At 46.3% G+C, this 15,650-nt stretch overlaps 1 protein-coding gene across 1 annotated transcript in view; it reads left to right on the top strand.

Moving 5' to 3' along the window:
• RyR (Ryanodine receptor) overlaps window positions 1-15,650 on the top strand; it is a 374,701-nt gene that overhangs the window by 72,226 nt on the left and 286,825 nt on the right. Inside the window, exons 24-25 of the mRNA XM_069314342.1 lie at window positions 241-471; window positions 2,771-2,886. Coding sequence (XP_069170443.1) covers window positions 241-471; window positions 2,771-2,886 — 347 coding nt within the window. The remainder of the gene's footprint in view (window positions 1-240; window positions 472-2,770; window positions 2,887-15,650) is intronic.

Genomic DNA, 15,650 nt, shown 5'->3' with positions numbered 1-15,650 from the left:
CCCTCTGCTCTCCACCTGCGTCTTCTCAACCACCACCATAATGTTTCTAACATCACTCCAACACCTTCCTTGCTTTCTTATTTTGGCTCTGGCCTATCCTTGGCACACATCGGCATGCCACATCCCTCTTTCCCTGTGTTCCGGCCTCACCCTGGCCGTCCCCACACCCTGGCCGTCCCCTCACCCTGGCCGTCCCCCTCACTCACCCTGCCTGATGTTCATCCCTCCCGAACACTGTAGCCAGCTGGGCAATCCTGAGACTGTCTCTCTGCATTCCACACACTTGCCGCCGGCTGGTCTTCGCGGCACGCACACCAGCACCAACATTGAGACCATCAAGGGCCTCTCCTCACCGTACTTCCCGCTCGACGTCGCCAGAGAGTTCGTCATGAACGCCCTTTCCGACGCCGTCAAGACCAACCAGATCCACAATAGGGACCCCATCGGCGGCTCCAACGAAAATTTGTTTGTGTAAGGACTAACTCCATTTTACCTTTTACAGAGTGTTTGTTGTGAGTGTTAAGGCGCAGCTTGTTGGCGCTTATGACACTTGTCTTGATAAGTTTTGTGACACTTTGATGACATATGGCTCTGATGACATACGGCTTGATAACTTACTGTGGCACAACTTACCTTCGTATTACTGAGGCAACAGTAAGTACACAACTTACCTTCGTGCCACGGAGGCAACCGTAAGTACACAACTTACCTTCGTGCCATGGAGGCAACCATAAGTACACAACTTACCTTCGTGCCACGGAGGCAACCGTAAGTACACAACTTACCTTCGTGCCACGGAGACAACCATAAGTACACAACTTACCTTCGTGCCACGGAGGCAACCGTAAGTACACAACTTACCTTCGTGCCACGGAGGCAACCGTAAGTACACAACTTACCTTCGTGCCACGGAGGCAACCGTAAGTACACAACTTACCTTCGTGCCACGGAGACAACCGTAAGTACACAACTTACCTTCGTGCCACGGAGGCAACCGTAAGTACACAACTTACCTTCGTGCCACGGAGGCAACCGTAAGTACACAACTTACCTTCGTGCCACGGAGGCAACCGTAAGTACACAACTTACCTTCGTGCCACGGAGGCAACCGTAAGTACACAACTTACCTTCGTGCCACGGAGACAACCGTAAGTACACAACTTACCTTCGTGCCACGGAGACAACCGTAAGTACACAACTTACCTTCGTGCCACGTAGGCAACCATAAGTACACAACTTACCTTCGTGCCACGGAGACAACCGTAAGTACACAACTTACCTTCGTGCCACGGAGGCAACCGTAAGTACACAACTTACCTTCGTGCCACGGAGACAACCGTAAGTACACAACTTACCTTCGTGCCACGGAGGCAACCGTAAGTACACAACTTACCTTCGTGCCACGGAGGCAACCGTAAGTACACAACTTACCTTCGTGCCACGGAGACAACCGTAAGTACACAACTTTATTACATGCCACTAAGACATCCATAAGTACACACTCTCAAGTGATGCGAGGGCCCCCTCTGTGTGTGTGCGCGCGCGCGCACTCACCTATTTGTACTCACCTATGTGTGCTTGCAGGGATTGAGTTTTGGCTCTTTGGTCCCGCCTCTCAACTGTCAATCAACTGGTGTATAACTGACGGACTCCTAAAAAAAATTATAAAAAAAATCGAAAGTAAAAAATTCCAGTTTGTCAGCAGGATGCTTCTTCTGGAAACTTTCCTTTTTAAGGCTGCTCATAGCCCAGTTGATAGAGCATCGGCCTCACACACGTGTGGTCCACGGTTCGAGACCCTTACAGCCCAGGTGAATGGAATCATTACCTAAGGGTAGTTACAGGATGAGAGACACGCTCGTGGTGTCCCGTCTTCACAGTACTCATTGTTGTATAACGCTTTGAAAATACTGACGGTTTTGGCCTCCACCACCTTCTTACTTAACTTGTTCCAACCGTCTACCACTCTGCAAAATAATTTGCTTTCAGCACTTTTGTTTCCATTGATTAAATCTATGACCTCATGTTCTTAAGGTTGCCAGCTTCAGGAATTCCTCTTTGTCAATTTTGTCGATTCCTGTTATTGTTTTGTAAGTGGTGATCATATGTGTGCATATATGCTGGTATGTGCACGTCCATGCTGGTGTGTGCATGTTGGTATGTGCTTGTGCATGTTGGTGTATATGTGTGCATGTTTGTGTGCGTGTGTGTGCTGAAAACAAACTGGAAACCAGTTGCATATTATGATAATTGACCTGAGCAGAAAATAAGTGAGAACTTAAGGGAGTGTAGTGCTGGAAGTGGTGTACCACCGCAGAATACAACAATGTCCCCACAGTCACAGTGTCCCTCTATCAGTGATTGACAGTCGAGAGGCGGGACCAAAGACCCAAAGCTCAACCTCCGCAAGCACAACTTGGTGAGTACAAGTAGGTGAGTCAGTTCCACCCCCAGGGCGTGCATCGCTCCTCGCTCTGGCCTCTCCGCCCTTCTCCACTCTTGCATTTCAATACTCTCCTCTGCTTTTCACTTGCAAATTGTAAAGTTTTCTCTCGTCTAGTTCAAAAGACTCATATGGTTTCTGACTATATTTATAATAATAGCATTATTTTCAAGTTTATACACTATTAGCAACCCTTTTCTTTACAGTGTGGGTGTTATATCCACAAGTGGTCTGAAGATAGAATATCTTTTTTCCCCCGTGACATTGTTATAGGAGGGAGAATATGGCGGTGTGTGAGTGAGGTTATGACAAGGTTGTGTGTTACAGTCCGCTGCTCAAGTTGGTGGACAAGCTGCTGCTGGTGGGAGTGCTGCAAGATGAAGACATCACCCGTCTCCTTATTATGATCGACCCGCAGACATGGGACCCCAACTTTGAGCCAGGTATGTGCTTCTCTACCACATACTCGTGCCTCTCTACCACATGTTCCCTGCTTCTCTACCACATGTTACTGCTTCTCTCCCACATGTTCCTGCTTCTCTACCACATGTTCCTGCTTCTCTACCACATGTTCCTGTTTCTCTCCCACATGTTACTGCTTCTCTACCACATGTTACTGCTTCTCTCCCACATGTTCCTGCTTCTCCCCCACATGTTCCTGCTTCTGTACCACATGTTACTGCTTCTCTCCCACATGTTCCTGCTTCTCTACCACATGTTCCTGCTTCTCTCCCACATGTTACTGCTTCTCTACCACATGTTACTGCTTCTCTCCCACATGTTCCTGCTTCTCTCCCACATGTTACTGCCTCTCTACCACATGTTACTGCTTCTCTACCACATGTTCCTGCTTCTCTACCACATGTTCCTGCTTCTCTACCACATGTTCCTGCTTCTCTCCCACATGTTACTGCTTCTCTCCCACATGTTCCTGCTTCTCTCCCACATGTTACTGCTTCTCTACCACATGTTACTGCTTCTCTCCCACATGTTCCTGCTTCTCTACCACATGTTCCTGCTTCTCTCCCACATGTTCCTGCTTCTCTACCACATGTTCCTGCTTCTCTACCACATGTTCCTGCTTCTCTACCACATGTTCCTGCTTCTCTACCACATGTTCCTGCTTCTCTACCACATGTTCCTGCTTCTCTCCCACATGTTCCTGCTTCTCTACCACATGTTCCTGCTTCTCTCCCACATGCTCCTGCTTCTCTACCACATGTTCCTGCTTCTCTACCACATGTTCCTGCTTCTCTACCACATGTTCCTGCTTCTCTACCACATGTTCCTGCTTCTCTCCCACATGTTCCTGCTTCTCTACCACATGTTCCTGCTTCTCTCCCACATGCTCCTGCTTCTCTACCACATGTTCCTGCTTCTCTACCACATGTTCCTGCTTCTCTACCACATGTTCCTGCTTCTCTACCACATGTTCCTGCTTCTCTCCCACATGTTCCTGCTTCTCTACCACATGTTCCTGCTTCTCTCCCACATGCTCCTGCTTCTCTACCACATGTTCCTGCTTCTCTCCCACATGCTCCTGCTTCTCTACCACATGTTCCTGCTTCTATACCACATGTTCCTGCTTCTCTACCACATGTTCCTGCTTCTCTACCACATGTTCCTGCTTCTCTCCCACATGTTCCTGCTTCTCTACCACATGTTCCTGCTTCTCTCCCACATGTTCCTGCTTCTCTACCACATGTTCCTGCTTCTCTCCCACATGCTCCTGCTTCTCTACCACATGTTCCTGCTTCTCTACCACATGTTCCTGCTTCTCTCCCACATGTTCCTGCTTCTCTACCACATGTTCCTGCTTCTCTCCCACATGTTACTGCTTCTCTACCACATGTTCCTGCTTCTCTCCCACATGCTCCTGCTTCTCTCCCACATGCTCCTGCTTCTCTACCACATGTTACTGCTTCTCTCCCACATGTTCCTGCTTCTCTACCACATGTTCCTGCTTCTCTACCACATGCTCCTGCTTCTCTCCCACATGTTCCTGCTTCTCTCCCACATGTTCCTGCTTCTCTCCCACATGTTCCTGCTTCTCTACCACATGTTCCTGCTTCTCTACCACATGTTCCTGCTTCTCTCCCACATGTTCCTGCTTCTCTACCACATGCTCCTGCTTCTCTCCCACATGTTCCTGCTTCTCTACCACATGTTCCTGCTTCTCCCCCACATGTTCCTGCTTCTCTACCACATGTTACTGCTTCTCTCCCACATGCTCCTGCTTCTCTACCACATGTTCCTGCTTCTCTCCCACATGTTCCTGCTTCTCTACCACATGCTCCTGCTTCTCTACCACATGTTCCTGCTTCTCTACCACATGTTCCTGCTTCTCTCCCACATGCTCCTGCTTCTCTCCCACATGTTCCTGCTTCTCTCCCACATGTTCCTGGTTCTCTCCCACATGCTCCTGCTTCTCTACCACATGTTCCTGCTTCTCTACCACATGTTCCTGCTTCTCTACCACATGTTCCTGCTTCTCTACCACATGTTTGCACACACAACTCCGCCTCACATTCTCCCTCCTCCACGTCCTACAATAATGATTATACTTGTAGCAATTATTTGTTAAGACGTACAAAAATGGGCTGTGGAACCCCCAAAATTCATGTTTTGTTCTACTGGACTCGCCCAAATGGCGCACACTACAAAACTGAAACATTACTAAAAAACTCAACACGCTTCAACTTATTCAAGGCCTATATAAGCAGTAGTAGGTCACATATATCTTAGGGATAATTTAGTACATATTTTTTACCTGGAAAAGTAAGCTTTTGTTTTTTGCTAATTTTTTCGTGCCTTCTACAAAATTAATGAAAATAATCGTGAACATTGTTGACTGCATAAATGTGTTGTCCGACAAATAGTTGGCGTGAGAACTGTCCTGCTGGAGGCTTGTCCCACGTTGTGTGGTGTGGGAGACGTGCCCCGTGGGTACAGGCGCGGGTGTTGCCACGTTGTGTGGTGTGGGAGACGTGCCCAGTGGGTACAGGCGCGGGTGTTGCCACGTTGTGTGGTGTGGGAGACGTGCCCAGCGGGTACAGGCGCGGGTGTTGCCACGTTGTGTGGTGTGGGAGACGTGCCAAGTGGGTACAGGCGCGGGTGTTGCCACGTTGTGTGGTGTGGGAGACGTGCCCAGCGGGTACAGGCGCGGGTGTTGCCACGTTGTGTGGTGTGGGAGACGTACCCAGTGGGTACAGGCGCGGGTGTTGCCAAGTTGTGTGGTGTGGGAGACGTGCCCAGTGGGTACAGGCGCGGGTGCTGCCACGTTGTGTGGTGTGGGAGACGTGCCCAGCGGGTACAGGCTCGGGTGTTGCCACGTTGTGTGGTGTGGGAGACGTGCCCAGTGGGTACAGGCGCGGGTGTTGCCACGTTGTGTGGTGTGGGAGACGTGCCCAGTGGGTACAGGCGCGGGTGTTGCCACGTTGTGTGGTGTGGGAGACGTGCCCAGTGGGTACAGGCGCGGGTGTTGCCACGTTGTGTGGTGTGGGAGACGTGCCAAGTGGGTACAGGCGCGGGTGTTGCCACGTTGTGTGGTGTGGGAGACGTGCCCAGCGGGTACAGGCGCGGGTGTTGCCACGTTGTGTGGTGTGGGAGACGTGCCCAGTGGGTACAGGCGCGGGTGTTGCCAAGTTGTGTGGTGTGGGAGACGTGCCCAGTGGGTACAGGCGCGGGTGTTGCCACGTTGTGTGGTGTGGGAGACGTGCCCAGCGGGTACAGGCGCGGGTGTTGCCACGTTGTGTGGTGTGGGAGACGTGCCCAGCGGGTACAGGCGCGGGTGTTGCCACGTTGTGTGGTGTGGGAGACGTGCCCCGTGGGTACAGGCGCGGGTGTTGCCACGTTGTGTGGTGTGGGAGACGTGCCCAGCGGGTACAGGCGCGGGTGTTGCCACGTTGTGTGGTGTGGGAGACGTGCCCAGTGGGTACAGGCGCGGGTGTTGCTAAGTTGTGTGGTGTGGGAGACGTGCCCAGTGGGTACAGGCGCGGATGTTGCCACGTTGTGTGGTGTGGGAGACGTGCCCAGCGGGTACAGGCGCGGGTGTTGCCACGTTGTGTGGTGTGGGAGACGTGCCCAGCGGGTACAGGCGCGGGTGTTGCCACGTTGTGTGGTGTGGGAGACGTGCCCAGTGGGTACAGGCGCGGGTGTTGCCACGTTGTGTGGTGTGGGAGACGTGCCCAGTGGGTACAGGCGCGGGTGTTGCCACGTTGTGTGGTGTGGGAGACGTGCCCAGTGGGTACAGGCGCGGGTGTTGCCACGTTGTGTGGTGTGGGAGACGTGCCAAGTGGGTACAGGCGCGGGTGTTGCCACGTTGTGTGGTGTGGGAGACGTGCCCAGCGGGTACAGGCGCGGGTGTTGCCACGTTGTGTGGTGTGGGAGACGTGCCCAGCGGGTACAGGCACTTCTTTACACACTCACCAATCACCATGTCCGACCATTTCCTCTCGGTCTCCTCCTCCTGATCTTACCCTCGCACGCAGACCAGGGTCACAGTGGCACCATACCAGAGCCGCATATAAAAACACCCAGTACCTACACTAATACCATAATATCATTCATATTTCCCAACATTCAGAATATCAAAACACGCAAAACAAAGTCGGCTTTATAACTGGTCTCCTGAACCCGACAACTGCAGTGTTGGCAGCCTTAACGCGCCCAAAGGACTACTGGGACATTGTAATATAAATGCCAGAATTCAATCTTTTCCAAGTGACAAGAGACAGGCTACAGAGTCGGGTCAGTCTGTACAACAAATAAACACTTACCTGCACATAACAGCGAAACACCACAAATTATATGGCGGAGGTGCTGATAATCAAAACTGAAGTTATAAATGTAGATATTGTTCTTGTATATAAACCACCATATACAAATTCCCAGCAGATTAAAGACCAATAAATTAAAATAGAATATTGCTTATAAAATCTCACAAACCCAGTCTTAAACATCATCTTGCTTGGTGACCTCAATTTACGGTCCTACGGTGCCAAGGAGTAGTCTAAATGAGCAGTCACACACTCACGACCTCCTATGGATGTGTGACAGATTTGCCTTAACCCAGCAATATAGTGGAACCAGCTCGAACTGAAAACACTTTAGACTTTATTTTTACAAAAATGAAGTGGTTAGGAGCATACATATCATAAATACATGCTACTTGCATCACTGCCTAATCAATGCTCAATCGAGCATGGGCTGTGCTTTTTATCAATCATCATGACCCGCTTTATATTAACCAGCAAATTCAGTTTTATTAATCAAATGATTAACTGGAAATTAATAAACTTAGACCTCAAGGAAATAAGCTGGTAAGAAAGGCTAGATAATGCAACGTAAATCAATACCCCGAAAAAAATAGGCAAACAAAAAAAAAGAGAACATTATGGGCCACAACGAGGACGGCGTTCTCTCTATGGGCCAACAATGCATCGCTGAACAACTCGAACGCCTCTCTCTCTCTCTCTATTCGAAGAAAGACGAGTAAAGTTTAGTAGGGAACTAGAACGATCAAGCTAAAGCTGTCATATAAAATCAAGGAAAGCCAAAGAGAGCTAAAGGCCATCAGTGAAATAGAGAGGAACCCAAAATTCTTCTTTTATTATGCAAAATCTATTATGCAAGCATTTTCCCCCTGCGCATGGCAGATGGAACTTTCATGGATGACAGTAAAGAAATGAGTGAAATACTGAGGATACAGTTCGATTGTTTTTCAGTGATAACGCCGCAGATAGCGCCACTCCGCAAAGGAAACAGTGAAACACACACACACACACACACGCACACGCACGCACACGCACACACACGCACGCACACACACACACACACAAACATAAGGGCTGGCGTACCGAAAGGGAAACTATGAGGAGATGAATAAATTCCTATGGGATATACATTGGGACACAGAACTCAGAACCAAGTCCGTACAAGACATGATGGACTATGTCACCCAAAAATGTCAGGAGGCTGTAAGCAGGTTTGTCCCAGCCCAACAGGAAAAAACAGAGAAGCAAAGGAAGAATCCGTGGTTTAATAGGGAATGTATGAAAGCAAAGGAGCTGAACAAAAGGGCATGGAGGAACTTCCGTAATAACAGAACATCAGAAAGTAGAGAGAGATACCAGAGAACCAGGAACGAGTATGTTAGTGTGAGAAGAGCAGCTGAGAAAAGGTATGAAAATGATATAGCTAATAAAGCCAAGACCGAACCAAAGCTACTACACAGTCACATCACGAGGAAGACAACAGTGAAGGAACAGGTGATGAAACTTAGGGTGGGCGAGGACAGGTACTCAGAGAATGACAAAGAGGTGTGTGAAGAACTCAACAAAAGGTTCCAGGAGGTCTTTACAATAGAACAGGGAGAAGTCACGGCGCTAGGAGAGGTGGCAGCAAACCAGGTGACCTTGGAAAGGTTCGACATTACAAGAGATGAGGTCAAGAAGCACCTATTGGAGCTGGATGTGAGAAAAGCTGTTGGGCCGGATGGAATCTCACCATGGGTATTGAAAGAGTGTGCAGGAGCACTTTGCTTGCCACTCTCCATAGTGTATAGTAGGTCACTGGAAACGGGAGACCTACCAGAAGTATGGAAGACTGCTAATGTAGTACCAATATTTAAAAAGGGTGACAGACAAGAGGCACTGAACTTCAGGCCAGTGTCCTTAACTTGTATACCATGCAAGGTGATGGAGTAGATTGTGAGAAAAAACCTAGTAACACATCTGGAAAGAAGAGACTTCGTGACAACCCATCAACATGGGTTCAGGGAGGGTAAATCTTGCCTTACAGGCTTGATAGAATTCTATGATCAGGAGACAAAGATTAAGCAAGAAAGAGAAGGATGGGCGGACTGCATTTTTTTGGACTGTCGGAAAGCCTTTGACACAGTACCCCATAAAAGGTTTATGCATAAGCTGGAGAAACAGGCAGGAGTAACTGGTAGGGCGCTCCAGTGGATAAGGGAGTACCTAAGCAATAGGAAGCAGAGAGTTATAGTGAGGGGTGAGACCTCAGAATGGCGTGAAGTCACCAGTGGAGTCCCATAGGGCTCTGTGCTTGGACCTATCCTGTTTCTGATATACTTAAATGATCTCCCAGAGGGTATAGACTCATTCCTCTCAATGTTTGCTGACGACGCCAAAATTATGAGAAGGATTAAGACAGAGGAGGACAGCTTGAGGCTTCGAGAAGACCTGGACAAGCTGCAGGAATGGTCGAACAAATGTATGTTAGAGTTTAACCCAAGCAAATGTAATGTAATGAAGATAGGGGTAGGAAGCAGGAGACCAGATACAAGGTATCACTTGGGAGATGAAATACTTCAAGAGTCAAAGAGAGAGAAAGACCTGGGGGTTGATATCACGCCAGACCTGTCCCCTGAAGCTCATATCAAGAGGATAACATCAGCAGCATATGCCAGGTTGGCTAACATAAGAACGGCCTTTAGAAACTCGTGTAAGGAATCTTTCAAAACATTATATACCACATATGTCAGACCAATCCTGGAGTATGCGGCTCCAGCATGGAGTCCATATCTAGTCAAGCATAAGACTACACTGGAAAAGGTTCAAAGGTTTGCCACCAGACTAGTACCCGAGCTGAGAGGTATGAGCTACGAGGAGAGACTACGGGAATTGAACCTCACTTCATTGGAAGACAGAAGAGTTAGGGGGGACATGATCACCACATTCAAGATTCTCAAGGGAATCGACAGGGTTGATAAAGACAGGCTATTTAACACAAGGGGCACACACACTAGGGGACACAGGTGGAAACTGAGTGCCCAAATGAGCCACAGAGATATTAGAAAGAACTTTTTTAGTGTCAGAGTGGTTGACAAATGGAATGCATTAGGAAGTGATGTGGTGGAGGCTGACTCCATACACAGTTTCAAGTGTAGATATGATAAAGCCCAATAGGCTCAGGAACCTGTACACCTGTTGATTGACGGTTGAGAGGCGGGACCAAAGAGCCAGAGCTCAGCCCCCGCAAGCACAACTAGGTGAGTACACACACACACACACACACACACACACACACACACACACACACACACACACACACACACACACACACACACACACACACACACACACACACACACACACACCCCTGACAGTGTGGTGACACCCCTAGGGTCAACACTTGCAGCAGAGGAGCTCCAGCATATTTCAACAATCCTAAGTATTGTAGTACAGGATGATGGTAGTGAGTGGTGTCCCAGAGAACATAAAGGTATAGTGCTCTTGAAAAATAGGTGAGATAACAGGAAAGTGCTAAGAGAAGTGAAAAATCGGATGAGAAAAAGTTGCCCTAGTGTTTACAGTGCAGAGAAGAACATTCAAGATGGCCACTGGCAAGGGGAAAAACAAAACAGAGCTTGATTTTGAGGGATTTAATGAAGAAAGCATTGATATTAGCAGTCTACATAACAAGTTGGTAAATTTAGATACTATAGTGAACTCTCATGTAGAAATAATTAGTAAATTGAAAGAAAGTAATGACCATTTGAATAGCAAAGTTTTATGTCTTGAGGGTTTAGTGAAAGACTTGCGCAAGGATAAGAATCAATTGGAAACAAATTGCAAAGCCATGGAAGAAGAAAATAAACTCTTAAAAATAGCTTTGGAAGAAGTTAAAGTAAATTTAAACATAAATGACTACAATAGGTTAGGCAAGGAAATTCAACAGGAGAAACAGCTTTTGTCAGCACAGATGGAGGAAGTTACACAGGGAATAGAACAGTGCAAGAAAGATATGCAACTCACTTATGCACAAGTGGCCAAGGAGAAGGAAAAAATAGAAGAAGCAGTAAAGGAAGCCAAACACTGCAGCAACCAAGATAAAACAAACATTAGACTGGAAGTGAGGAAAGAATTGGCATCTAACCCGAAGTTGGTGCAAAACACAGTTGATCGCAGTAAGTCCCTGATCATTTTTGGCTGCAAAGAAAAGGCGATAATATCTAGGTCAGAAAGAGCTGTAGAAGAAGCTAAAGTAGTAGATAAAATTGTTGGCCTCGTGGAAGGTCTTACAACCATAGAGAATGTGTGCGACTACAGGAGAATAGGCAGGTACGTAAAAGGGAAAGATCGACCTTTGAGGATCACCCTAAACGGTGCCAAACAGATGGAAGAAGTACTAAGGAATGCTAGAAAATTGCAAAGTGATGAGGATGGGAAAGGGTGGTCGTTAAGACGAGATCTTTCAAAAGAAGATAGAGAGAAGCTGAAACTGAACCTCGCCGAGGCAAAACATTTAAATGAGAGCAGGAATGAAGAAGAAATAAATTCTTTTTTCTACAAAGTGATAGGGGTAGGCAAACCAGTAAAGTGGTATATAAAGGCAAACCACCAAAATCAATAGAGAGAGGGGGAGTGAAGAATAAGGAGAGGGGGAACACGTTCCTGAAGATTGCATACACCAACATAGATGGAGTAAGATCGAAGATACTGGAGTTAAGTGATGTAATGCAGCTGCAGACACCAGACATTGTTGCACTCACGGAGACAAAACTTGAAGATGTAATTTTAAATGAGGTCATATTCCCAAGGGGCTACTCAATTTGGAGACGGGACAGAAAAATTAGGAAAGGCGGTGGCGTTGCTGTGCTGGTAAAAGAACACCTAAAGGTGAACGAAAAAATGACTGCCAATCCACAAGAAGTTGACATAATAGCACTAGAGATCTGCCATGAGGATGATAAACTAATGATAATAAATGCATATAGTCCACCGCCAAGCAGCACATGGTCAAAGGAGGAGCTAGATAGTAAACGTGAAGGTCTTATAACAATAATGAGAGAGATCATAGCGAGAGTGGATAACGATAGATCACGACTGTTGATAGTCGGTGACTTCAACTTGAAATCCATAGACTGGGAAGCATATGAAGCTAAAACAGAAGATTTTTGAACCTGTAAATTTGTAGACCTCATCCTGGAAACATTCTTGTATCAACATGTTAAACAAGCTACGAGGATGAGGGAAGGGGACGTTCCCTCCAATCTAGATTTGATATTTACCAGGAAGGAGGAAGAGATATTTGACATTCAGTACCTTCCTCCCTTGGGTAAAAGTGACCATGTCTTTTTGGGAATAAAGTATGCAATGCGTTATAAGCTGGAAGAAAATAAGGAGGTTGAAGCAGTTGAAAAACCAGACTTCAGGAGAGGACATTATGGTGACCTTAGAATTTTTTTTAGTGAGTATAATTGGACAGACATGATGCTAGGCAAGGAAGTGAATGAGATGTATGTCAAGTTTTGTGAAATATATGATAAAGGCACAAAAAATTTATACCAAAACAGAGATGCAGAACTAGGAAACAGGATTGGTTCAATAGAAATTGCGAGAGGGCTGGAGACCAAAAGACACAAAAATGGAATTAATACAGGAAGAGGCCGAACCCCCAAACATACCAGCGATACAAAGATGCGAGAAACAACTACACGGCAGTGAGGAGAGAGGCAGAAAGAAATTTTGAAAAAGGGATTGCAGACAATTGTAAAACAGAACCAGGTCTATTCTATAAATTCATAAACAAATTGCAGGTAAAGGATAATATTCAGAGGTTGAAAATGGGAAATAGATTCACGGAAAATGAAAAGGAAATGTGTGAAACACTAAACGAAAAGTTCCAAAGTGTGTTTGTACAAAATGAAATCTTTAGGGAACCAGATACAATAAGAATTCCAGAAAACAACATAGAGCACATAGAGGTGTCTAGAGACGAAGTGGAAAAAATGCTCAAGGAGCTCGGTAAGAACAAAGCAGCTGGCCCAGATGGCGTTTCACCATGGGTTCTGAGAGAATGTGCATCTGAGCTCAGCATTCCACTTCACCTGATCTTTCAGGCATCCCTGTGTACAGGAATCGTAGCAGACGTGTGGAAACAGGCTAACATAGTTCCAATCTACAAAAGTGGCAGCAGGGAAGACCCCCTCAATTATAGACCTGTATCATTGACAAGTGTAATAGTGAAAGTATTGGAAAAACTAATCAAAACTAAATGGGTAGAACACCTAGAGAGAAATGATATAATATCAGACAGACAGTATGGTTTTCGATCTGGAAGATCCTGTGTATCGAATTTACTCAGTTTCTATGATCGAGCCACAGAGATATTACAGGAAAGAGATGGTTGGGTTGACTGCATCTATCTGGACCTAAAAAAGGCTTTCGACAGAGTTCCACATAAGAGGTTGTTCTGGAAACTGGAAAATATTGGAGGGGTGACAGGAAAGCTTCTATCATGGATGAAAAATTTTCTGACATAGAAAAATGAGGGCAGTAATCAGAGGCAATGTATCGGAATGGAGAAATGTCACAAGTGGAGCACCACAGGGTTCAGTTCTTGCACCGGTGATGTTTATTGTGTACATAAATGATCTACCAGTTGGTATACAGAATTATATGAACATGTTTGCTGATGATGCTAAGATAATAGGATGGATAAGAAATTTAGATGACTGTCATGCCCTTCAAGAAGACCTGGACAAAATAAGTATATGGAGCACCACTTGGCAAATGGAATTTAATGTTAATAAATGTCATGTTATGGAATGTGGAATAGGAGAACATAGACCCCACACAACCTATATATTATGTGAGAAATCTTTAAAGAATTATGATAAAGAAAGAGATCTAGGGGTGGTTCTAGATAGAAAACTATCACCTGAGGACCACATAAAGAATATTGTGCAAGGAGCCTATGCTATGCTTTCTAACTTCAGAATTGCATTTAAATACATGGATGGCGATATACTAAAGAAATTGTTCATGACTTTTGTTAGGCCAAAGCTAGAATATGCAGCTGTTGTGTGGTGCCCATATCTTAAGAAGCTGGTTGATACCTGGTTGATGGGGTTCTGGGAGTTCTTCTACTCCCCAAGCCCGGCCCGAGGCCAGGCTCGACTTGTGAGAGTTTGGTCCACCAGGCTGTTGCTTGGAGCGGCCCGCAGGGCCACGTACCCACCACAGCCCGGCTGATCCGGAACTTCTCTTAGAAAACCGTCCAGTTTTCTCTTGAAGATGTCCACGGTTGTTCCGGCAATATTTCTTATGCTCGCTGGGAGGACGTTGAACAACCGCGGACCCCTGATGTTTATACAGTGCTCTCTGATTGTGCCTATGACACCTCTGCTCTTCACAGGTTCAATCTTGCATTTTCTTCCATATCGTTCACTCCAGTACGTTGTTATTTTACTGTGTAGATTTGGGACCTGACCCTCCAGTATTTTCCAGGTGTATATTATTTGGTATCTCTCTCGTCTCCTTTCTAGAGAGTACATTTGGAGAGCTTTGAGACGATCCCAATAATTTAGGTGTTTTATCTCGTCTATGCGTGCCGTATATGTTCTCTGTATTCCCTCTATTTCAGCAATCTCTCCTGCTCTGAAGGGGGAAGTGAGTACTGAGCAGTACTCGAGACGGGACAGCACAAGTGACTTGAAGAGTACAACCATTGTGATGGGATCCCTGGATTTGAAAGTTCTCGTAATCCATCCGATCATTTTTCTGGCTGACGCGATATTTGCTTGGTTATGCTCCCTAAACGTTAGATCGTCGGACATCATTATTCCCAAATCCTTGACATGCTGTTTTCCTACTATGGGAAGATTCGATTGTGTTTTGTACCCTGTATTATGTTTCAGATCCTCATTTTTGCCGTACCTGAGTACCTGAAATTTATCACTGTTAAACATCATGTTATTTTCTGCTGCCCAATCAAAAACTTTGTTGACATCTGCTTGTAGTTTTTCAATGTCTTCAGCAGAGGTAATTTTCATGCTGATTTTTGTGTCATCTGCAAAGGACGACACGAAGCTGTGGCGTGTATTTTTGTCTATATCAGATATGAGAATAAGGAACAGTAGCGGTGCAAGGACTGTACCTTGAGGTACAGAGCTTTTAACATCGCTTGGACTCGATTTTATCTGATTGACTGTTACTCTTTGTGTTCTGTTCGACAGGAAATTGAGTATCCAGCGTCCTACTTTTCCAGTTATTCCCATTGACCTCATTTTGTGAGCTATCACCCCATGGTCACATTTGTCGAACGCCTTTGCAAAGTCTGTGTATACAACATCTGCATTTTGCTTTTCTTCTAGGGCTTCTGTGATTTTGTCATAGTGGTTGAGTAACTGTGACAGACAGGATCTTCCCGCTCTAAATCCATGTTGTCCTGGATTGTG

This window comes from Procambarus clarkii, chromosome 78, assembly GCF_040958095.1.
Source record: "Procambarus clarkii isolate CNS0578487 chromosome 78, FALCON_Pclarkii_2.0, whole genome shotgun sequence".
In the NCBI taxonomy this organism is placed as follows: Eukaryota; Metazoa; Arthropoda; class Malacostraca; order Decapoda; family Cambaridae; genus Procambarus; species Procambarus clarkii.
This window is presented reverse-complemented; position numbering and strand designations above follow the sequence as displayed.